The 23380-nt window shown below is 46.5% G+C and overlaps 1 protein-coding gene across 1 annotated transcript; it reads left to right on the top strand.

The window, feature by feature from the left end:
• The first annotated feature begins 1594 nt into the window (after window positions 1–1594).
• LOC135806819 (uncharacterized) lies at window positions 1595–15864 on the top strand. Its single transcript, XM_065321014.1, has 3 exons — window positions 1595–1722; window positions 1946–2345; window positions 14690–15864. The coding sequence occupies exons 1-3, from the start codon at window positions 1667–1669 to the stop codon at window positions 15590–15592; spliced, it is 1359 nt and encodes a 452-aa protein (XP_065177086.1). The 5' UTR covers window positions 1595–1666; the 3' UTR covers window positions 15593–15864.
• Window positions 15865–23380: the final 7516 nt, after the last annotated feature.

Here is a 23380-nt window from a genome sequence, read left to right as displayed (position 1 = left end):
TGTATACATTGATGCACGTATCATAGCAGCGAACCGGGCATTTTCCAGTGTATCATGGAAACGCCATACCCAGCAGTCCCGCTTAAGCATGTTCAACTGTCTCATTTTGCCAGTTCTCCTATATAACTGCGCGCTATGGACTCTAACAAAAGCCTTAGAAAGCAAAATTGATGTATGGCACCGCCGTAAACTCAGATACATACTTGGAATCATCTTTCCCAATAAAATTTCGAATAATGCTCTTTATGCTAAAACTGCTCAATGCCCAATAAGTGCAGTCTGTAGACGCCGGCGCTTATTATGGTTTGGACATGTCATTCGTGAGGGGAAGGACGCTGTGTCCTACAAAGCCCTTCACATGGCAATGAATATAACAGATATAAAGAAGCCCAGAGGTCGCCCAGTGACCAGATGGGTAGACAACATTAGGAATGACCTTTTACTTCTCAATATGTCTCTTTTGGAAGCGGAGCAACTTGCCTCAGACAGAACGCACTGGCTCGACGTTGTCGACAGATGCATGACCCTCATTTGATTTTTCATATGAGCTATATGCGTGCTGTACTATTATTATTATTATTATTATTATTATACAGCTTCCAAAAAATTCAGCAATCTAGCACTGCGTACACGTGACACAATCGAACAATAATCATCTGAATACACAGCACGACAATCAGGATGCTCAAACAAATGACTAGCAATGGACGACTCATACTTATCAGAACTAACATCAGAACAATCAGCATGTGCGGTGGACACATCCGATATCACATGGCTAGTCGAGTGGATCCTAGCCGTTGCCTCTGCTTGTGCTTTAGTCGCTGCCATCGCCGCCGTTGCCGATCTTGTCATTCTTCTGGTTGATGCGGTTCCTGTCACTGCCACGCCAGTAGGTGTCTTGTCCGGTTGTTTTTCTGGTGGTCTAGTTAATTGTGAGGTGACGTTGCTTGGTGTTGATGCCGCTGCGTTGGACCATCTTGTACCAGGATGATTCTTTGCTGGACGTCCCCTCCGTGGTCGAGTGGATCGTGCGTGTTGTGGAATAAGGTGTAGCGGTGCGTGTTGTCGGATGCGCGCGTCCAGATGTTGAAGAGTCCTACCTAAATGTACATTGTAGTCTCTAAATTCGCTGGTAAAAAGGCACACGCTGGTGATGGAGTACTGAATCCTTAGCAGTGACACAGTCAACTGTAGCACTTTCAGTCGCCTCTGATATAGCCAACAGAGTGGTACTGTGAAGTGCGTCAGGCCTCGCAAGCAAAAGCACAAACAATGCAGTATGACCCCACGTCAGCGCCAAGACTCAAGTGCTTTACTTTGATTTGTCGATGCGTCTTGTGTGAAACTTAACGTACTAGTACTAGTAGTGTGACCGAAGCGTAAAATAATGACTCGGCCGCGGAAGTGCCCATAAAATGGTAGGTACCAGGGTGAAATCATGGTGTGCGTGAACGTAAGTGAACAGTCTGAGCGTTTCCGTATTATGCAGGCTTGCCTTTAAGGCCGCCCACGCGGCAAACCTGGTATAAAGGTCGAGGCTTCAAGCTAGGCCTCTTCCAGTTTCTTTTCACCAGCGAAGGAGTCACGGGCCTGTAGTACAATCCGATACAAATTCCCTTGCATAGTTTTGAGTCGCCTTTCACTTTGGTAGTTAATAACAATAATGCTGCAAGCGCAGCGAGTTGTTGACGAAGACTGTGTTCATCCAGAAAGCAGAAGGTAAATAAAATCAGCTGCTATGCTTGGCAATGTTTTTATCTGCTGCTCAACTTCCTTTCCGTGACTAGGAGTAGACATTGGGTGACGGTATTGTCACCGTTATTTTCACTGCACATTTGTGTCCCTACATGAATGTCTGCTGCTGTGATGTGTGAAAGTGTGTGACAGTGTGTGACAGTGTGTGTGTGTGTCCTCTCTCCGCCATTACTACTGTACTATACAGAATGAGTCGAAGACGGACCCATGCAGCGATAAAGGCAATTGCTCAGCCCTACACTCCTCCATTAACTCTAGCCCGAGCAAAACGTTCTCAGCTTACAGGAAATATCCTCGTGGAAAAAGAACGTTCTGCAGCGTTTTCAAACACTGACCCTGTGTTGGAGTATCTAACTGTCGTGCCTGAGGATGTAGAGGCTACAAATCCTGTTGAGGACCTAAGCGTTGATGACCCGGAGAATCAAAATCCTGTGAAATACAGCACACTGGAACTGATTGACTACGACGTCTGGCGCTCGGAACTACTACTGATGTTGTCCGTCAGAGACATTATTCGACTGGGTCAAATGTCTCGTCATTTCCACAGATTGTTCATGGACGAAGAAATATTTCGGATGCTATGCGAGGTGAGTGTATCCTGTGTTGCATCTGTGTTTGTATTGTATTTTTGTATTTTACTTGTACTTGGGTATCTCCAACAGACTCTAAGGTCTTCTTACCGGTGCCCAAGATGCGTGAATGTGTGGTAAGGTTGTCGAAAAAATGAATTGGGCATGTGATTAGCGCGAAGGGATTCGGATAGCAAATTTAAGAGGTCAGCCCCATGGAATGAAATATAATTGGATCCAGCTTGAGTTTGCAAAATGGGTAAAGAAAGCGAATTATTGACTTGGCCTCGGGGCGACTCAAAGACACGGCGAAGGCAGAACATGTGGGAGACTTACAGGAGTGAGCTGCAGAGCTCACACTGAGCTGCAATTTTTGGTTTTCGTCCCTAGCAACGGTGCTCACAGTTTGACTTTGCGAAGAAAAATAAAGAATACATATACATACAACAGAGACTTCTGTAAAGAACATTTTTGAATCGCAGCGCTGCTCTTTTTGAAACCATCCCAGCGGTGCATACTTCATTCCTGATGATGGTCATTTTATGACCCAAACGTTGAAATACTTTGAAAAGAGTGGCGCAGCGGTTGAGTGTGAGCCGGTGTTCTTCGCAACCCACTTCTACTACGCGTCCTACAATTTTCTCATTCTCATCATAGAGAAGGGCCTCATTTACGGGCAATCCAGAGAAAACTGAATAGATTATCATCAATGAATATGTCAATATAGTCGGGAGACCACTGAATTGAGTTAAATTAAGAATATTATTGTGCCAGATAAATATTGGATGATTGCTGATATTGTACCAAAAAGATATGGTCTGGTGTAAGATATTAATCCCACATAATTATTGAAGTGACATGTGATATTCTGCTCAGGTCAAGTGCAATGCACTAAAGAGCCTGACGGCACTGAGTAACAAATGAATTCAAACGTCTTTTGTTATACGAGCCACGGCATGACCCACGGAAGCAAGCCAGCCAAGCTTGCTTGGCAATGTCAACGCAAAAAGGCTGATCATCATCACCATCATTATCATCAGCCTTTTCGCGTTGACATTGCCAAGCAAGCTTGGCTGTCTTGGCTTGTCTTCGCTTAGGCCAAATGGAATAATAAAATGAGGAACGAGCGGGGTCAATGAGGTGCTAATGCCCATGCAAATGCAGAATAGGCAACAACGAAACATATTTATGAAGACAGTCCTAAACACACACGAACTGTCAACTATTTACTTCAACAACTACCCGAACACTGCCGGGTATGTTACATATACAGATAGTTGACATACAGAGTGTCGAAAAGCAGCGGACAGAATACGAGTTAAGGGGGCAGCCTACCCACAAATTTCATATGGCATTCAATTTACCGTAACTTTGGGGTTTCTCAATGGATTTGAGTGAAATTTTGACCACACACTCCTGCCACTATGCTGGCCCTCAGGACATGATTTACAAGTTCTTGCGCCTCACTGACAGGCTTTCCCGGCCGGAATAACTCAGATTTCCGGCAAAGTGCCACGGTGTGGGAGCCACCCAGGAGCCAAACAAATGCATTTGCAATTATTTCACATTTTCGCGCCCATTCTGTCCGTGCGTGGGACCCAAACCTAAAAAAAGTCCAGAAGCAGCCATGGGTGGTGGAGTAAGGCCCCTCAACGTGGCCCTGGCATCTGCCACAACGGAACGAGTGTGCGTTCTCTCACAGACTCCCACAGACCCAAGTCAATTGTTTAATTTTTTTAGGTTTAGCACGTGCTACGAGGTCGTACCTTTGATACAACATCCAGTGCTGAGACGTCCACAGCAAGCCATTTCCACAGCGCTGCACACAAAATCCAGGATACCCTCAGAAACCGGCAAAGACTACCACTCACGTTCCACTACTAAAAAAAAAACAAAACAAAAACACACACACTAAAACCACCAGGTAGTAAAAGCGTGAAAAATGACAGCATATATTATGAGAAAAGCATACACATACCACATACAACAGCAGCGCACACAGCAAAACCGCACATAGCGCCAGTAGCGTATACTGCGTTGTAAACATCAGCGTTACGGCGGAGTCGGGATACAACTGCATTGAAAGAACACAATGTCACAAGCGAGAAGGCCTTTCACTCTCGAGAACTTGCGGTTTCACAACATTCTCCCCACCAAAAGGGCTTCTCACCGCCGTACAACAACTCACAAGTCAAACGATTTGGGGCTTACTACGCGTCATTTGCTGCTGCGGTGGTGGCCATGGTAGAATATTACTAATGCCCACCACTTCGGCCAACTCGAATTCGCGAAGCTTGCCGCTGTGGGCTGTCGCACACGACACTGTCACCGATCCACTTCAACATGGGGCGGACGATGGACCAGACAACACACAACCGATAATGTCATAAAGCTCGACGATGTGGGCTGTCACACACGACACGGTCGCCAGTACACTGCTTCGAGCCGAGAACACACATCCGATCTCTGTGGTCCACACAGTCTCGCCGTTGACCTCTTCCGCGCTAACCAGTATCGCCCTTCTCAATTCCTTAGCTTCTACTTCTTGCGCTTCTACTCCTTGCGCTTCTACATCTTGCGCTTCTACGTCTTGCGCTTGTACGTCTTGCGCTTGTACGTCTTGCGCTTGTACGTCTTGCGCTTCTTCGTCTTGCGCTTCTACGTCTTGCGCTTCTACGTCTTGCGCTTCTACGTCTTGCGCTTCTACGTCTTGCGCCTCTACGTCTTGCGCCTCTACGCCTTGCACCTCTACGTCTTGCGCCTCTACGTCTTGCGCCTCTACGTCTTGCGCCTCTACGTCTTGCGCCTCTGCGTCTTGCGCCTCTACGTCGTTCGGCCGAGACTCCAACTGCTTCTGAGCGTCTCCGACCGATGTCGCCATGCACTGCACCGACGCAGTGGGCCTTGGATCTGATAATCCACTGGCTTCGAATACTCCTCTGACCGCTGCTTGTCCGTAAGCAAAGTCTTCCACGCCTTGTCCGGCGTCCTTTCGCGTGAGGCAAGCAAATCTCGCTTTGCTCCCTCATATTTACTGCTGGCGATGCGCTCGTTCATCTTCTTCAAGTTCTTGAGCTTTTCGTCAAACTCTGGGCGGAGCGCACCCTCTTGCCGTCTAGCACTGCGCTCTTCAAACTCCTCGCTCTGTCGGAGCCTCTTCTCCACGTATTCTCTCCACTAAACCAGGAATCGTCAAACTGGTGTCCAGTCCAGAATGTCGTAAGGTGTTTGACGATTCCTGGTTTAGTGTTATTCGTTGCGCACGTTTCTTCAAGCAATTGCAGGTGTTGGAAGCTGTGTATATTCGTACTCGTGACCCTGTGCTATGTAAACAGAAAGAAAACGTTGTATCACTCACACTCTTCAAGTAATACACACGCACCATTACATTCATTCACACAGTATCACATTCATCTGCCACTACCTTTCTCACATACACTATATTCACACATTGCAAAGGTGCAAACTTCGCTTTTTGTACCTGTTAGCTGCTGTATTTCTACCTGAAACCATATTAGCTACATGTATATAAGTGTGTGTTTTTAGTTATTACATTTTATGTGACGGCGTTCCACTGATGACAGTCACAAGAAAACGTTATGGAACTTGACTTTCTTCATTTTTGCTGTTGTAATGAATGAATGAATAACACTAAAACCACCAGGTAGTTATAGCGGGAAAATGACAGCGTATATGAGAAAAGCATACACATACAACATACAACAACAGCGCACACAGCAAAACCGCACATAGCGCATGTAGCGTATACTACGATAATAATAATACAGCATGCATATAGCTCATATGAAAAATCAAATGAGGGTCATGCATCTGTCGACAACGTCGAGCCAGTGCGTTCTGTCTGAGGCAAGTTGCTCCGCTTCCAAAAGAGACATATTGAGAAGTAAAAGGTCATTCCTAATGTTGTCTGCCCATCTGGTCACTGGGCGACCTGTGGAATTCTTTATTTCTGCTATATTTATTGCCATGTGAAGGGCTTTGTAGGACACAGCGTCCTTCCCTTCAGGAATGACATGTCCAAACCATAATAAGCGCCGGCGTCTACAGACTGCACTTATTGGGCATTGAGCAGTTTTAGCATAAAGAGCATTATTCGAAATTTTATTGGGAAAGATGATTCCAAGTATGTATCTGAGTTTACGGCGGTGCCATACATCAATTTTGCTTTCTAAGGCTTTTGTTAGAGTCCATTGCGCGCAGTTATATAGGAGAACTGGCAGAATGAGACAGTTGAACATGTTTAAGCGGGACTGCTGGGTATGGCGTTTCCATGATACACTGGAAAATGCCCGGTTCGCTGCTACGATACGTGCATCAATGTCCTCCGCTGACCCCAGACGAGAACCCAACAGTTTGACCGACCTCCAGGAGGCGACTTTGTAGCTGTTACAAATTGTGTTTTGGTGATGTTTAGTTTTAAGTTATCCTCTGCGAAGATGGGTTCGCATTTCTCTACGGTTGCTTCAACTGCTGTCCGGTTGTGGTCATGCACTGTTGTATCATCTGCATACAGGGTGAACTTAGTAGGTAGATTGACTTGTTCTGGGCAGGCTTCTCTGATCCTCTGCATTGCACCTTCTGCGTAGACAATATACATAAGGGGTGACAGGGGTCCCCTGCACCACTCCAACATTAGTTGGAAATGACTGACTGAGCTGCTTTCCGAGCTTCACGCGAGCATAGGTTTCGGAGACTAGTTGCTGAATAGTGCTAACATGTGCACCTGCCGAAGCCAGACGGTCAACAGCAGTCTGCCTGATTATTGTATCAAATGCGCCACTGAAATCTAAAAGCGCCGCTGAGTGACTCCAGTCTCCTAGCAAGGCCCTCTCGCACATCATTCTTGTGAATAATACTCCGTCCGTAGTCCACCGCCCAGGGCGGAAGCCAGCCTGGCTTTCAGGCACAAAGGAGTCCACGAATGTAGTGCAGCGCTGTGTGAGAATACGGGTCAGGACCTTTCTGACCACCGACAGAAGCATAACTGGTCGGTAACTTTCGGGGAAGCCGGCTGGCTTATTTGGCTTATATATGGGCACGATCAAACCGCGTCTGAGGTCTTCTGGACAATACTTTGCCAGTTGAACAGCTTTGAAGAATGTTGTTAACCAAGTGGTGATTGCATCTTTACCGGCCTGCAGCAAAACTGCGGAAACTCCATCCTGTCCAACAGCATCACCCGGTTTTTGACGTGAGATTGCTGCTCGAACTTCTTCCTGAGTAAATGGCTCCTCATCAGGTGTTACCTCTCCATCTGCTGGGTGGTCGACTGCAGCAGGGACGTCATCGCGATGGAATACGGACAAGTAATACTTGCGGAATTCATCGAGATTCCACTGGACGTCCGCCATGATTTCACCATCTTTGTTTGCAAGTCTGATTGGTGGCTGGCTGACTGAGGAACGAAGTTGGCGGATGTTACGAATTGCATTGTAGTATGACCGTGCGTCGGGCCGTAATGCATCTGCTTCTGTTGCTTTCTCCTGCCAAAATTGGTCACCCTCCTTTCGTAATATTGATCGTATTTTATGCAGTATTTGATTGCGTTCTCTTGCTAGCTGTTGCCGTCTTTCAGGATCACGTTCCGCATGCTTCTGGATGTGAAGTTCTTTCTGCCGTTGCGACAGCATAGACACTTCAGTACTCATGCTGCGGACCGACTTGTGTCCAACCTTTGCCCTCTCACATGCAGCTAGAGCTGCACCATGCACAACCGTCACAAAGCCATCCCACAGGTTATCAATAACTTGAGGCGATACTTGGGAGAGCTGGATCTCCGGAAGATTTTCAAGTAGTGCTGACTGATAGAGTTTCCTGGTTATCTCTGTAGGTTGGTTGTATTTGGAGAAGCATCGCTCCTTAGACTTTGGAGCAGGCTTCGCTGGTCCAAATGAGAGACGAAAGTCGGCAATTACCGGATGATGATCCGATCTGGTGCGGAATCCTCCATATGATCTTGCATTGGTGACTGATGTTTGTCCACCAGTCTTCACTGCGATGAAATCAATCATATTCCGCACCGCACGGCCGTCAGAGTATGTCAATAGGTCTTTTGCCCAATAAGACACGCAGTGACTTGGCGGGGCATGGCATGCGTACTGAATGCGTGACACAGGCACGGGGTACATGCAGTGCGTTCCTCCCAGCGCGAGCTCTTGTTTTGGAACCGCAACGATCAATCACAGCGTTTGGTGTGTACTTGCCCACGTGTAAATGTGACTTTTCCTTCTATTTTTGTTTGTGCCTTTACTTTCAGAAACTAACTTCTTCAAGCGATTGCGCTCGACATTTTAGAAGATAAAAGAACAGCCGCTGGAGATTCTCCGCCTGGTTCTTGTAAAGTGTTCAGTTTTGTTATGTAGGACATCTTCCCAGCTTCTCTAGTCATGGGGAAAGACGATCACTGCTGCGTTCCGCAGTGCAACAGCGGCCGACGTTCGGACAAAAATACTTTGTTCCACGTCTTCCCTGGTAGCAAGGAAACAGAAACTGGAGAAGCTAGAAGCGTGAGCAGGGACGAGTTGGACACAAGGAAGTCTTGGATTGCGGCCATCCGTCGAGATGAGAGGCACGGTGTGTTTACCATCATGTCGTACAGTACAGTGGTGTGTTCTAACCACTTCACGGACGAAGACTATGTCCAAGGGACAAAGAAGTCGGGCGCAAGGCTGAAATCTACTGCTGTTCCAAGCGTATTTGCATGGAAGAAGCCCACGAAGAGAAAGTCTCGCGAGCGTGGTGCTTCTCCTCCTCCTAAAGTAGCAAAGGAGCCCAAGTCAGACGCTGCAAAGCTGAAAGCCACGACGAAGGAAAATGCCAAGCAAAAAGACGGACTTGAAGAAGCACTGGCTGCTATCGACGATATCCAAGTCGACTTCAGCCTGAAGCTATTTTCTCTAGCTCGGTTTGAAGACTCTGACTCCGATATGCAGTACTACACTGGGTTTCCTTCACTTGCTGCATTTGATGCATGTGAACAATTTCTTCACCTGGATGATAAGAGCGTCATTTCCTTTCGCAGCAAACCCTTGGATGCCGACTCACGGAAAAGGAAACCCGGTGCTGGACGGAAGAGCAAGTTGGCTTGGAGAGAGAAGTTTTTCCTTACCATGGTTCGTCTTCGCCGGGGCACAGACATCCGAATGCTGGCTGATCTGTACTTGATAGATACTGGGACTGTGAGTCGTATCATCACAACAATGGTCAACTACATGTACCTGCGACTGGGAATGATTCAAATCTGGCCGCGTCCTTCCCAAGTGTAAGAACGATTGCCCGATGTGTTCAAGGACCTGTATCCCACAACATTCTTGATCATTGATGCCACAGAGCTAAAATGCGAAGTTGCGTCCAGTCTGCCTGCACAGTCCCAACTGTACAGCTCGTACAAGACACATACCACCTTGAAGGGCCTCATCGGTATGACCCCAGATGGTGCTGTGGCGTTCATCTCCGAGTTGTTCACTGGATCTATCAGTGACCGCGAGCTAACGATCAGAAGCCACTTCCTAGATCTTCTCCCAGCAGCCGGGTATGGGACATCGATTATGGCAGATAAAGGATTCGACATCCAGGATCTTTTAGTGACGTATGGCGTCAAGTTGAACATTCCCCCGTTCAAGCGATCAGGACACCAGATGGCCCTAGAAGACGTTCAGAAAACGCAACAAATCGCCAAGTTACGAATTCATGTTGAGCGTCTGATGGAGCGGATCAAGGAGTTCAACATCTTTTCCAAGATTGTTCCAACAACTCTTTTCCCCATCATCAATCAGATATGGACAGCCTGTTGTCTTCTCATATTGTTCCAGGCTCCTTTACTTGCTGATGCAAATTAAGTTATCCATGCCAACTGTTGCTAGCATTGCATGGCGAATTAATCTTCAGCAACACGAATTTCGTCATGCCTGAACAGTCATGCACAATCATATTACTGAGCAGATAATGACTTCCTCTGTACAAAATTTGTAACGATATAATTTTGATTGCAATATTTACATAAGTTCAATGAATAAAGTTAGTCTTGCCGGTATTGTTATTACGGTCACAACGGACCTACAACGGCGAATATATTATACATGTATTGTACAACCATATGCATGAAGTTGAAATGATTCGAATTTTATCTTGCAGGTTCTTTTCAGTTTGAGGCCTAATTACATGCTATTGCATTTGATCTGTATTTTACGATTTCAACCCATTACAAGATAACAATGTATAACTGGGAAGAAAAGAATGAAATGTAATAATAATGATTCAAGTGCACAAACAGCTGCCAGGCAATGTTCTCAATCAGCCTGGAAAACCTGACCGGCAGAGATTTCCGTGGCCTTTTTCAGATGGGATGAGCAGAACTGTAGCAGGCGTGGAAGTAGATCCTTCTTCCAAAATTCATCGTCGAACAAGATGCGTTCCACGGAAAGTCGACGAGGCCCAGTCCAGATGACAAAGTTACACCAAGATAAGCCAGACACACCAAGTTGCCCTTGAACTTGGTAGTAGTACGCGTGACTAGCACGGAGTCGGGGTTGACCATTGACAAGCTCACAGCAGAAGTCTGGCAATGAACAGGCCTCAACAGGGGTTAAGTCATCGCCATAAGCGGTGTGCGGACACTTTATCTCCAGCAAACCATTTGGATCGGCTGGACAGGACCATCATAGACTTGGCCGTCAGGACTAGCGCCAATGTACTGGTAAACAGGGTGGATGACCAGACCACATTGCCGCACCTCATAGTCCGCGTTGCACATTGTTTGCTTGCTTGCCAAATAATCCCTTCTGGCCAAATCCTCACAGGCTCTTCCATGAGAAACCGCTCCAACTCGAGACAAATCCTTGTCCTGAAAGAGGCTCGTCACGAATGCATCTGTCACCTCCTTCCGGTGAGTTACGAGGTGGAAGCCTGAAGAAGTCAGGGTGATTCTCCTCAGTCTTTTCCACAATTCACTGCTACCCTGACTACGAGTGAGCCGTTCGATGGCTATGGTTTTGGTATGGAGTAGCGGTCGTGCAAACTCATCACCTTCCCTAGCAGACTTCGGCAGTGGTAAATCACAGAAGCGCTGGCTGGTAGAACACTCAGCGCCAGCAGGTTGTTGGCTGGCAGGTGATTCTGAGGTGGCGTTTCGATCATCACTTGCTGTTTGCGAGCTGCACGCTGCCAGCTGCGGTTGGTCCGCTATCGCCACAAATGGTCGCTTTCTAGCTGGAGGCACATCAACTTTATCCCCCTCGAGCTGGTGGTAACACAGCACTGAGCCGAATGGGACAGCGCCCACCTTGGACTGACACTGGTGCACCTCCTCTCCACGCGACAGCAAAGTTGCAATGGGGTACCTGCGGCCGGTTGGGGTGATCTCATCCAGCAGGCGATCAAGTTCCTCACACTTAATCTCTTTGGTTGAAGGACCTCTCGCCTCATAGAGTGAGGATGCTCGCCGGACACTCTGAATGTCATCCATATTCTTCGACGGATCCGCTTTTTCAATTACGAGTGAAGAAACTGGCTGTGCGACAACTTGACGAGGCCGAGGACCCCAAGCCTGCTTCTCAGTTGTGCAAGTCTGCTCTGCTGGTCCATCCTGCTGCTTCTTCGCACAGTGCTCGATGCTTAGCAGCAGTGCGACGAGATGATGGCACGAGCCAGCAACTCAAGCAGTGCAAGAGAAGTGTGCATAAGCGATAGACATCAGGTAAGTTGTAGCAGCTGCTTCAACTAAACACTCAAGTGCAAAACTTTCATTCTTGGACTGGGACGCCCAGCACTTGGCTTTGATGAAGTATCTGGTCGGGGTCTCAGTAGACATTGCAATCTTGCAACAGCTCACAGAATGTATGTAACTCCAGAAGAAGAAGTTGAATCCGCGGGTGAAGGGCTTTTTCACGGTAGCATGCTTGCCGCAGGCTCGGAGGTGATCGAAAATCACACCAAGCGATAGGTTATTTGGCAAAGCAGAGCTTGATGTGTCCCACCCTGTGTCAGGAAAACTAGGACGAGATATAGCTGCTACAGTGGACGAGGTGCTTATTGCATCACTATGTGCTTCCACGAGCTCAGCGTCAACAATGCTCTGAATGGCAGCACTCTTCCGTTTTCCTTGCCGACGCCTGCCGCCAGATGTATCTGGAGTGCGCAGTTTTGGATCGTTGTGGTAGAACCTGGCCCTGAACAGATGGAGGAAGTTGGAAAGCAAAAACATGTACCGATAAAATTTCCTTTTCCTTTTGTGAAAAGTTATTTGAAGACTGCATCCCGAAGTGGTACTTACCGTTCGAGCAACTCATCTCGTTTCCCGGACACTCGGGATCCTCTAGCTCGCAGGTACGTCTTCAACTGGTTCACCGTCCATTTTTCAAACAATTTGTTGTCCGGAGGCATCACAAACCGAACATTGGGATCTTCAATTTCATTTTCAGTCACAGGACTAGTTTCAACGTTCCCTTCATCGCAACGTATCGCGGCAAGAGAAGAAGGGCTCGGTTCATGGCCCGCTTCATCAGCCATGTATCAAACTCACTGCAAAGGCCCAGCGAGAAGTAAATGCAAAGAGATACGTTCTAAACAAACAGCGGACAGCGTTGAAAAGCGAGAATAAAACAGAAACCCTTCGCTGTCAGTTTTTTCGATCCAGGAGAGCCACATTTTTCTGGCCACGTGGGCGAGTACACGCCAAACGCGGTGATTGATCGTTGCGGTTCCAAAACAGGAGCTCGCGCTGGGAGGAACGCACTGCATGTACCCTGTGTCACGCATTCAGTACGCATGCCATGCCCCGCCAAGTCACTGCGTGTCTTATTGGGCAAAAGACCTATTCATCTGCAAACCATGTGGAGCGATGCTGTAATTTGTGCTTAAACAGAGTGTTGTAAAGCACCAGCCCATGCTCACCACACAGGTCTTAGAGTCTATCACCATTGGCATTGTTAGATGTATGTTTGGAGTAAGAACCTACTGGGCCACTTCTCCCTCCGACCGAGCTTCCTATTTTGGCGTTAAAATCTTCAAGTATCCACAGTTCATCTCTTCGTTTCACTTGGCCTGCAATGTAACTCAGGACGGAGTAGAAGCTGTCAGTTTCAGCAGGATATTTTGTAGAGCGCTGCAGGGTTGGAGCATAGCAGCACACGACGGTAACTGTTCTCCTGTCCCTGCGCGGATTTATAGCGAGTAGGATCGAGATGATTTGTTCCGAGTAGAATTTGTACGAGACAATATTATTTTTAGCCGTTTGTGGATAAGTATTCCAAGACCGGCACGACCAGACGACCCTCCAGAGCGATACATGACATGTCCGTTGTCCATTGTGTCAACTCCATTTCCATCAATCCAGGTCTCAGTCACTCCGAGCACGTCTAGGTCGTATTGTTCAAAGTCCGGAATAATAAGTTGTTTCTTTATTTTACTTCTCAACGAGCGAGCATTGAACGTTCCCGCTCGGCACCGGGTTTTGCCCGAGCCTTGTCTCCTAAAAACAGAACAACATCCCTCATCTCTAGCGTCACCGCCGCTCATCAGGCTCAGCACATTGCTGGAAGAACGAGTACTCTCACAAGAGTGAGAGCTGACGTTAGTTCACTCCGCCATTAAAATCAAAAAATAGCACTCGATATGAATAGCACTCGATATGAATTGACAAATTCGACCATTCAGCGAATTTTGGGTAGTCTGCCACCTTAACATAATTATTATTATTGTACAATTCTACTCATAGGCTTAGACTATAGCCGAGAACTCCGGAGTCAAAATCTACACAACAAGGAATAGAAGATAAGCATTGGGCACTTGACAATTTTCAAAAATGCACTTCCATAACATTATGGCCGAACGAACTAGGCAAACTCAAACATTACAACATTCTGCAGCTGTTGCGTTGCCCGTGTTGTGCTACAGGATTCTACTCAGCACTATCTACAAAATTAAACATACAGGAAGTCGCCTTTCCTTCATGTTCTACTAAAGGCTATCTTTCCTCTTCTGTCTTCTGTGTGTTTCTCTCCCCCCACCCCCCCCCCCCCAATCAACATATCCATAAGCCGGATTTTCCTTTCTTTGTGCTTCTTTGTGCTTCGTACTTTCGTACTGTTGCCGTGAATGTTCCTTTTCCTTGAATCCCGGAGACAACCTAGATAGACCTTTAGGTTTGGTCGTGAGTCAGTCCAGTATCAATTGTGTTGTCAGGAAGTGTGCGATTCAGCTTTTGGAGCAGTCTGTGACACTACGCAATGAGAAAATTACAAATTTGCGATATGAATGCTAGAGTTTTTTTGTCTGGAAAGAGTCCTGTATTGCTCGCTGTAATGCTCATCTCTTGTGTTTTCAATATCTTCTTCCTTGTGCAGCGCCGATACGACATGAGCCCCAGGCTGCACATGAAAGTCAGTTACAAGACAATATGTAAAGCGCTCTACACAGCCGTGGCAGTGGCGCACTTGAAGGCTGACATAATGTATTTGTTATACAGGGGACCAAGAGCATTCAAGGACTTTTCCTTTTTGAATTTGTGTACCGTCAAACGGTCGTTAGCTAGTCTCCCAGTTTTGACTAGAATCATGCAGACGGGTTCAGACACGATGCAGCTGAATTATCTCCTAGATCTGCCCGGTTTCAACATTTCCTCCCTTGTTGCGGAAAGTCAAGCGCTGATTACCTTCCCCAATTTATCAGAAGAGGATCTCAGACGACGGTATACTGGTGAGATATTTGACAATGGGAACACCCGAAGTTATGCGCTGAGCAGTCTACAGGAGATGGAGGTGGCCCGATACGGCTCTGTAGAGGCATACCAGGCTGTCCTTCTAGAGGAGATGCTTGGGTCAACACCGGAGCTGGAGAAATATTTAGTTTATCACTACCGATCTGAGAAATGGTCTCAAGTTGCTGACTACTTGCGCGATCGCAAAGTTAAATTTGAGGTAGAGGTATTGCTTGACTCCATCGGTGAAACGTGGTTCGGCTCGGTCATGACTCAAGTAGTACGGAAAATTCGCAAGCATCATTCCGCAGTAGAATCGTACCTCGAAAATCGTCTCTTTATGTCCATCGAAGATTACTTCGGTGCTTGTGCAGAATACCACAGGCAGCAACACAAGAAAATGAACAGATTTCAATGGTTGCGTCACCAGAAGGCTCTTTTCCCAGGTTTTGGCAGCTATATTGCTATCCGATATCCTGATCACAATGTGTGGACAAGAGAAGAATTACTTGACACCATGACAGAGTATGGTAACACACTGGACCCATAGAGCCAGAATCGGGCTGCAGTGAGTGAATGAGCCCATAGAGCCAGAATCGGGCTGCAGTGAGTGAATGAGCCCCAGCCACACCAGCCATCTCATTAGCTGTTCTCCTGTTGTGAAATTCCCCATTCATCTATCACACTAAACGTGCTATGTTGTTATTGTTTACACTTGACCCGCACGAGTTGAGTACATGTAATTACATGTAGATTGTATTGTGTTCATCAACTATGCATGGCCTTTTTTACCAGGCGTGGGCCATCCCCTGATTTCATAGGTGCCAAACATTTTTACGTTTTTCAAAATATAAATAAATAATGTTTATAAATAAATATTATTTTTTTACATCTGTACTATTGTATGGCCTTAGCGGCTCAACTACGATTGACGTCAATGTGGTAATGTCACACCCCTCACCTCTCTTTTTTTAGTTTATAGCGATCACATTACAACAGTCATAGTATTTCCATTCCTATTAATACCTCTGATGGCTGGATACCAGTTTCATCAAGTCGACAGAATGCTCAGTTATGGGTGGCAACATGATTATGCCTGCTGTTGAATCATGCTGGTGTGATTGATTCTCTGAATTCTTATTTTGTGACGGACACTATCTGATGCCTGTCCGTTAGATAACTCGCCAGCCACTCACTGATCCTTATGCACAGATATACAGCATTCCCTCACTAGTGGGACCATTGTTATTAGGCTAGGGCCTGTTTTGGACTTCCCACTCTAAATAAAGAATGCAAACAAAAAACAAACAAACACTCCAGAGCCAAACCATCAATATGTTAGGTTCACGATCTCACATATGCACGCACTTGCACACTCGTAAGCACTCGCACACTCGTACGCACTCACACACTCAGGCTGCGTTTACACGACAACGATTGAAAACGATTTGCGTTTACACGACAACAAAATACGACCTAAATGGAACGAAATCGTTGCGTTTACTACTATCGTTTACACGACAACGCCCGAACACGATACCTAAACGGAACGAATTGGAAACGCACTTCAAAGTGTTTTGAAAGTGTTTTGAAACGTTTTCAAAACGTTTCCGTTCTCGTGTAAACGGTGAAAACAGTGAAAACGATTGGAAACGGAGTGCGGTCATGGAAACCATTCCGTGCTGGAGTATATTTCGCGGGAAATACCAAATCCTTGCGACCACTATACCAACTCCAACTAACGTGTTACTTCCCGCCCTTGAGCCAAGCCAGCACTTGCTAACTCCACTCCTCTCCAGCCTGATCGCCCGTTAACGCGTTTTCCGTTTTCGTGTAAACGGTTCAAAAACGATTTGCCGTTCTCGTGTAAACGGTACAAAAACGATTTGCCGTTCTCGTGTAAACGGTTTGAAAACGATTCGAAGCCAACCGGTTTTCGTTCCGTTCCGTTTCGTTTCGTTTCATTCCGTCTCCGTGTAAACGCAGCCTCATACTCACCTTTACACTCTCGTACTCACCTTTCTTCCCGTTTCTAACCTTTTCTTCCGTTGGCCTGGGTAGCTAGATTCGCGCTCTAGTACATTCATTTCCATAGCTACTCAGGCCCTTGATAAGCGCTGACTTGGACTTTTCACTCTTTCTCTTTTCACCGAATCTCGACTTGAGACTAAGAGTTGTTGACCTTCGTCCTCTGTGACTGTTCGCGTATGTGAACCAGTGATCCTTACATTGACGCCCGACCTTTCGCTCGACCTCACGACCCTGAGAACCGTAAGTACTCCTAACTGTATTGCGTTTTACTTGTGTCTCGTTTCGTTTCAACTCGACTTCGTTCTTGTAGCACCTTGCTCGTAATTTTAGCTTTCAATCTTTATATCGTTCTGAACTTTTGTTGGGCGCCCGTTTTGCGTTTTACTTGTGTCTCGTTTCGTTTCAACTCGACTTCGTTCTTGTAGCACCTTGCTCGTAATTTTAGCTTTCAATCTTTGTATCGTTCCGAACTTTTGTTGGGCGCCCTTTTTTCTATCATTCCAAACTTCTGTACCGTTCCAAACTTTCTAAACGAAAATGACTGTTGATCCGTGTCGCATACCTGCTGGTAGTTTTCCTGTGTTTTCTGGCGCGCCTGGCAAATATATCGAAGTATTATTTTTAGAGTTTGATTCGGCTTGCGAGGCGTATGGTTTTCCACCTGTCGAGCGCTGCGAAAATTTGTTAGATGCCGATTTCTTTCAAATGGTGAGCGGTACTATTCGGCCAATAAAATGTAAAGAACTCTTCCTCTCCTCTCCTCCATGCGCTCTCACAGCCGACTCACTGCTACCCTCAGTAGCCATTACACACACCAACCAAGGAAGGGTTGCAGGTAGATACTGAAATTCCTCCTGACAACTGTTTCGCCTTCATAAGGCTCATCAGAGAAGGTGATATTGAATAGGATGATATCAGGTGGAGATGGTCAGATTTATACTACAAAACATAGGCGCAAGATTACAGGCAAAGTGTGAGAATGAGAAGTTACAATTCTCCAGCAACACAGTGCCAGGGGTTCCAAGAAAATGGCAGGTGAGTAATCTAATCACAAGCTGCTAACCTCTCCAGCAACACAGTGCCAGGGGTTCCAAGAAAATAGCAGGTGAGAAATCCAATCACAAGCTGCTAACATTAATTTTCTAACGGGTAGGTGATAGTTTTTAAAGAATTTTGGCGAGCCACCAAACAAAGTGAAAAAAAGTAGAGTACTAAGCGTGCAGTGCAGCAAAAGTTACAAAGAGTGCACACACGCATGAATGGACTGTAGTTACATGTAGATCTACTTTTCACTTGGGCAGTTCTCCAGCCAACCGCGCAGGCATGCAGAGACGCACTAGGTCGCTGTCCCCGCAGAGTGCCCCTTCGGCGTTCTCCCGAGCAACAGATCTCCGCTGGCCGTCACACCTTGCTGCGCACCGTACGTGGCCGGGCCGACCGCTACCTCGCGCTGTCTCCATTTGCGCCTCCGTTGCTCGCTGCCGTTGAACGTCGAGACAACCCGGCCGAGCGTGGCGAAAGCAGAAATGAGAGTCCTAGGAGGAATTCGCTCGTCTGCCCCCACAGCTGAGTTGTCGACGAAGACCATGCTTCCAACTTGAAAACGAAAGATTAAATATAAGGCAAAGGGGAAACGCAATTGCCGGACACAAAGCCTTTAGAACGACATTGGTCAGACGATCTAGCCCTGGTGACTATCGCGGTTTGGATCTTATGATATTATACTTACGCACCGCAGCAGTCGTAATGTACAGAGTAGAAAACAAGGAAGAGATGGAGCAGTGTCTATTCAATGTGGGGCAAGGCCAGGATGGATCATCCATCACAGCCACTGAAGCGAACTGCTCATTCAGCGCAGAAGCTTTTGCAACTGGGTCAGTGGCTAGACACCCAGACGCTGGCTGAAGGTCAGGAATGGACATGCGATTGACAGTAGGACGTTGACTTCGTACAAACTGATACAGAGTAGGTCTTGCGGAGGCGTCAGAAAAAGTAGATCATACTGAACGGACATGCAATCGGTGAGCAGATCTTGAGAGAGAGCAGACTAGGTTACGCTGGGTTTTAAAGGCTGTTTTATTACTTGCAGTTGGATACTTTTTGAAGATACTGTACAAATCATGTTTCAACTTGATGGCTTTGCTCAGGGCTGACGTCACCCAGGGTAGGTATGCATGTTGTTTCTGGGTCTTCACAGAGCATTGGACAGATCAAGGGCGCAATTTCAGGTGATTCAGAAGCACGCAATTTAATTCCTCATTAAACTGGGCAAGGGACAGACTGGGATCCGTGCGGGATAACAATGCCGCCAGTCTCGCTTCATCAACTCGCAGTTCACCAGTGACCATATCTCTCTAGGCACATTCCTGAAGCAAAATACAACCTCTTGGGAGGGGGCTGGCAATTGTGAAGCCGAAGAGTCTGACAAAAGAAGCGGGTCAAGATGAAACAGTAGCTGAAGATGATCTGAGGCGCCAAGTGGAGGGGCAGAGTCAATCCTGCGGACGAGATTCGAGCTGTTCGTGACAAGCGGATCAAGGCAGGATGATGGGCCAGGTCGGGCTGTACGCGCTGGAAAATCAATCAGCTGCTGGAGGCGATAGCTGTGGGACAGAAGATCTAGCTCTGTGCCAATCGGTGAGGGGTGATCTGAAGAACACCAAGACGAATTATGAGCATTGACGTCCCCGTGATGAAAATTGTAGTAGATGGAATGTCGAAGGAGGTCAGGGCACCTTCCAGCATATGGCAAAAGTTTACAGAAGCCTCAGTTGCGATGCGGGATGGAGGTCGGTAAACAGAGCCTACCAAGATAAGCTGATTCCAGGTATTTGAGTGCAGTTCAACCCACACCATTTCACACAAGTCGTGGGACAAATCAGGCCTAGACTTCACCGCCCGAAAAGTTCCCTGTTTGACCAGGATGGCAACTCCTCCATAGCCACGGGTTACATCAGTTGCATGACGATTTTCATTTACAGGTCTATCCCGGCGGAACCAAACATAGCCAGGTACACAAAACGGTTGATCCGGCGCTAACCAAGATAATGACGTAGCCGGCTGAAGTTTGAATCGTCTCAAACAGATTTGAGCGTTCGGCGATGAAGGAGAGTGGAATGGCGTTGATGGGATGAATTTGCTTGCATATCAGGCTTGGAGACGACTTTGCTGTGTTACCGCGCCTGATTTGTGGCGGCTAGATAATGTAGATTGGTACCCTGGCGTTGCTCTCGACAAGAGCTTTCCAATGATCCCTTGATTGGGAAACATTTTCTTCGCTTCGCTTGCCCGCACAAACGGGGGCATGTTGAAGCCGGGCAGGAGAATTAACTTTGGCTTCCACGGCTCATATTGCTCTGGGTCATTCTGCATTATTTGGCTGAGAACGGGAAGACAATATACAGAACTGCTGATCCTGTTGGCTATGTCTTGCGTGAAGTCCTTGTAGATCCAACGAAGAAAAAACCAATCACTCCACTTCAAATGTGCCAATGACACAGCTGTGTAGAGTGTTCTGCATATGGCTTTGTTACTGATGTTCATGTGAAGCTTGGGACTGATCTTGTAGCGGTTCTGCACAAAGTAAAGCATTGGGAGATACGGTAAATGCACATTGAATCAAGGCTAAATCAAGAAGTCTTTCAAAAAGGGTTTTTCTGGCCTACCTATGTCACATGTGATCGCGAAAGGGAGGCGTGAACTAACATCACGTCATAATGTCACAGAGAGGCGTTATTGAAAGCAACATTTGTCGTAATACTTGTATTTCTCGAACTGCGCTTACTCCACTGCAGCCAATTCATTTTGAAAAATCGCTCAAAACACACACATACTATCTACATGTACGGTCTCTGAACTTCAACTTGAAGTAAAATATAAATTGACTCCGATGGAGAGCCAATGAGTCAGGGTCAGTGTCGTGCAATGTTATCGTATGAGCTGATTGTTAACCCTTTCAGCCCTGACCGGAAAATCACCTCCCACTGGGCCAAAAATGGCAATTTTTGAAAATGCATATTCTGGTCCAAAATTGATTGGAGATGTTGGGTATGGACATATGCACTGTGAATCCAAAGAAATTTTGTAGGATTTCATTGTACGAGACTCATAATACCATATTTAGATATGCGACTTTCGGCGATTTTTCCTCGAAATTCATTCAATTTAGGCAATTGACGACAAAGATCAGACAAGCAATGGCAAGCAGTGCTATAACTGGTCAGTGTTGACTTCAGAATGGAGAAATGTCATATAACATGCTTGATATGATCCTGGTGTTCTACGGCAACCTAGACTAGAGTACAGCAACTCGTTTTATACGGCGCTTGCATCATATGCGACTTCGCGATCCAGAATGGGTCTTTCTTTTTCTTGGGCGCCTCGTAAAGCTTGAATCCTCCAGCAGCCCTACCTACTTCAAGACAAAACCATATGATGGACAGTGAGGATGCCGAGTAACTGGAGTAGCAACCACAGCAACTGCATCAGCTATAATAGCAGCCGGTGCAGTGGCAGCGGTTGCCTCACTGTGCTCGGCATATCCCAGGGTGATTCATCTCTGGCCGCACGCGTATGTACGTACGCGGCACAGGTAAAGTCATATTGATGGAGAATGCAATGCTGCTCATTCTCTGATTTAGACACTCACTGGCAAGACAATCCAGCTATCAAAATAGTCTGAAGCATTCCCTAAACAGCCGAGTGCATACTGCGTACCGGTGTACGTACGCCGCATGAAAATTCAAGAAACAATCGGCTGCGCAATTTCTGATAGTGGTTCAAAATTGCACAATTGTTGACTATTCTGGATTATTCTGGATTCATATTAGATAGCAATCTCCATCCTGTAGGTGCCTGGCTCTGTACTCAACATACAATATTTACATGTATGCACATCTCTATTGTGATCTGCATGCATGTCTGACCAGTACACTTGACTTCAAATTCAAATATTTTCAAAAATCTGACCTTCAAATTTGATCGCAGTTTACTTGAGGAACTTCAGCAAACGGGCTCACGACAGATAGCTCCTGCTCAAAACACCATGCCTAGGTGTCAGAGACTTCAGCATCGCTTTCCAAATCTCTTTGGTCGCCAGCATCCCCTGCGTCCGAGTCAGCTGCGATCTTTTTGAATAGCAGCAAATTCGTAATCCTCAGAAAACGACTCCGACACAATTTCGCTGTCTCCAGAATCATCCTCAGAGTCATTACCCGCCTCGCACTGCTTCACAGGACTCCTTCCATCGACACAGAGTAGTTGAGCTACTTACCTTGCCGAGAAACAGCAGGGCAAGATGACGAAAACGAACTTTGAGCAAAACAATTTATTTGAACGATATGCCAAAAATACGCACTTCAAACTCGATGCTCGCGGCTGTTCTGCTGTGCAGACTGGCCACATACGCTGCGTACACGTCGATCAGGGCCTTCAGCCCACTGAGGAACAGTTCCAGGCCCCACTGATGTTGAGGCATCAGTACAAACGCGACGTACACTGAGGACGTATATATACGTCGTCAGTGGGGCAGGTGCACACCTCATGACGTATATATACGTCGACAGTGGTGAAAGGGTTAAGCAACTGGTGGTGTTAGTGGACATTATAGCGTAACTTGTAGTTCCTTGGTCCTTTTCTTTTCTATGAAAGAAAGTGCTATTCTCCATCAATATTTCGATCTTGGCCCATCATCAGGATTGAAAAGAAACAGATAGTGAGGTGACCCTAATATACATGTACAATTACATGCACGTGTACGTGCTCAGACTACGTGCAGCGAGAAGATCATGGGTGGTGAACATATAGAGAAAAGAAGAAAAACGTATGCTGAACCTGGATAAATGAATGGCTGGTGAGAGGCTAAACATTCCCAATGTTGTGCAACAAACTTGCACGATATCGGTCAAAACAAATTGGATCATCCAATATGCGCTTACAACCACGATCAAGTGTCAGGACGTCGAATGTCTCAGTACTCTTGTCAGTTGTGTGCCTAGTTATTGCACTTTCTGGCTGTATAATTATAGTATCCAGTTACAGTGATGGAGAGTTACTCTTAACTCGTATCCTTATGTCCTTTTCCTTTTTACATTTATTTATGGCTCAACATCCGAGTTTCAAACTGAGAGATAAACAAAAAGGAGTTCAAGTTATAAAGTAGAGCATTATAAATAGAGCATTGCGAAGCACAAATGATGCTTGACCGAGTGTTGTTCTGCATTGTAGAAGGGGAATATCATGTGTTTCGCAACTACGCATGCTCCAGGTAGATTTCGGGGTTGGGAACAAAGATGACAATTCATGAAAA

The sequence above is a fragment of the Sycon ciliatum genome, chromosome 1 (assembly GCF_964019385.1).
Source record: "Sycon ciliatum chromosome 1, ocSycCili1.1, whole genome shotgun sequence".
NCBI classification, from domain to species: domain Eukaryota; kingdom Metazoa; phylum Porifera; class Calcarea; order Leucosolenida; family Sycettidae; genus Sycon; species Sycon ciliatum.
This window is presented reverse-complemented; position numbering and strand designations above follow the sequence as displayed.

Coding starts and splice junctions, on each gene's coding strand:
- LOC135806819 (XM_065321014.1), top strand. CDS start 1,667: ATGCTGCAAGCGCAGCGAGTTGTTGACGAAGACTGTGTTCATCCAGAA. Junction 1,723..1,945: donor GTTCATCCAGAAAGCAGAAG/GTAAATAAAATC, acceptor TGTACTATACAG/AATGAGTCGAAGACGGACCC. Junction 2,346..14,689: donor TATTTCGGATGCTATGCGAG/GTGAGTGTATCC, acceptor TTCCTTGTGCAG/CGCCGATACGACATGAGCCC.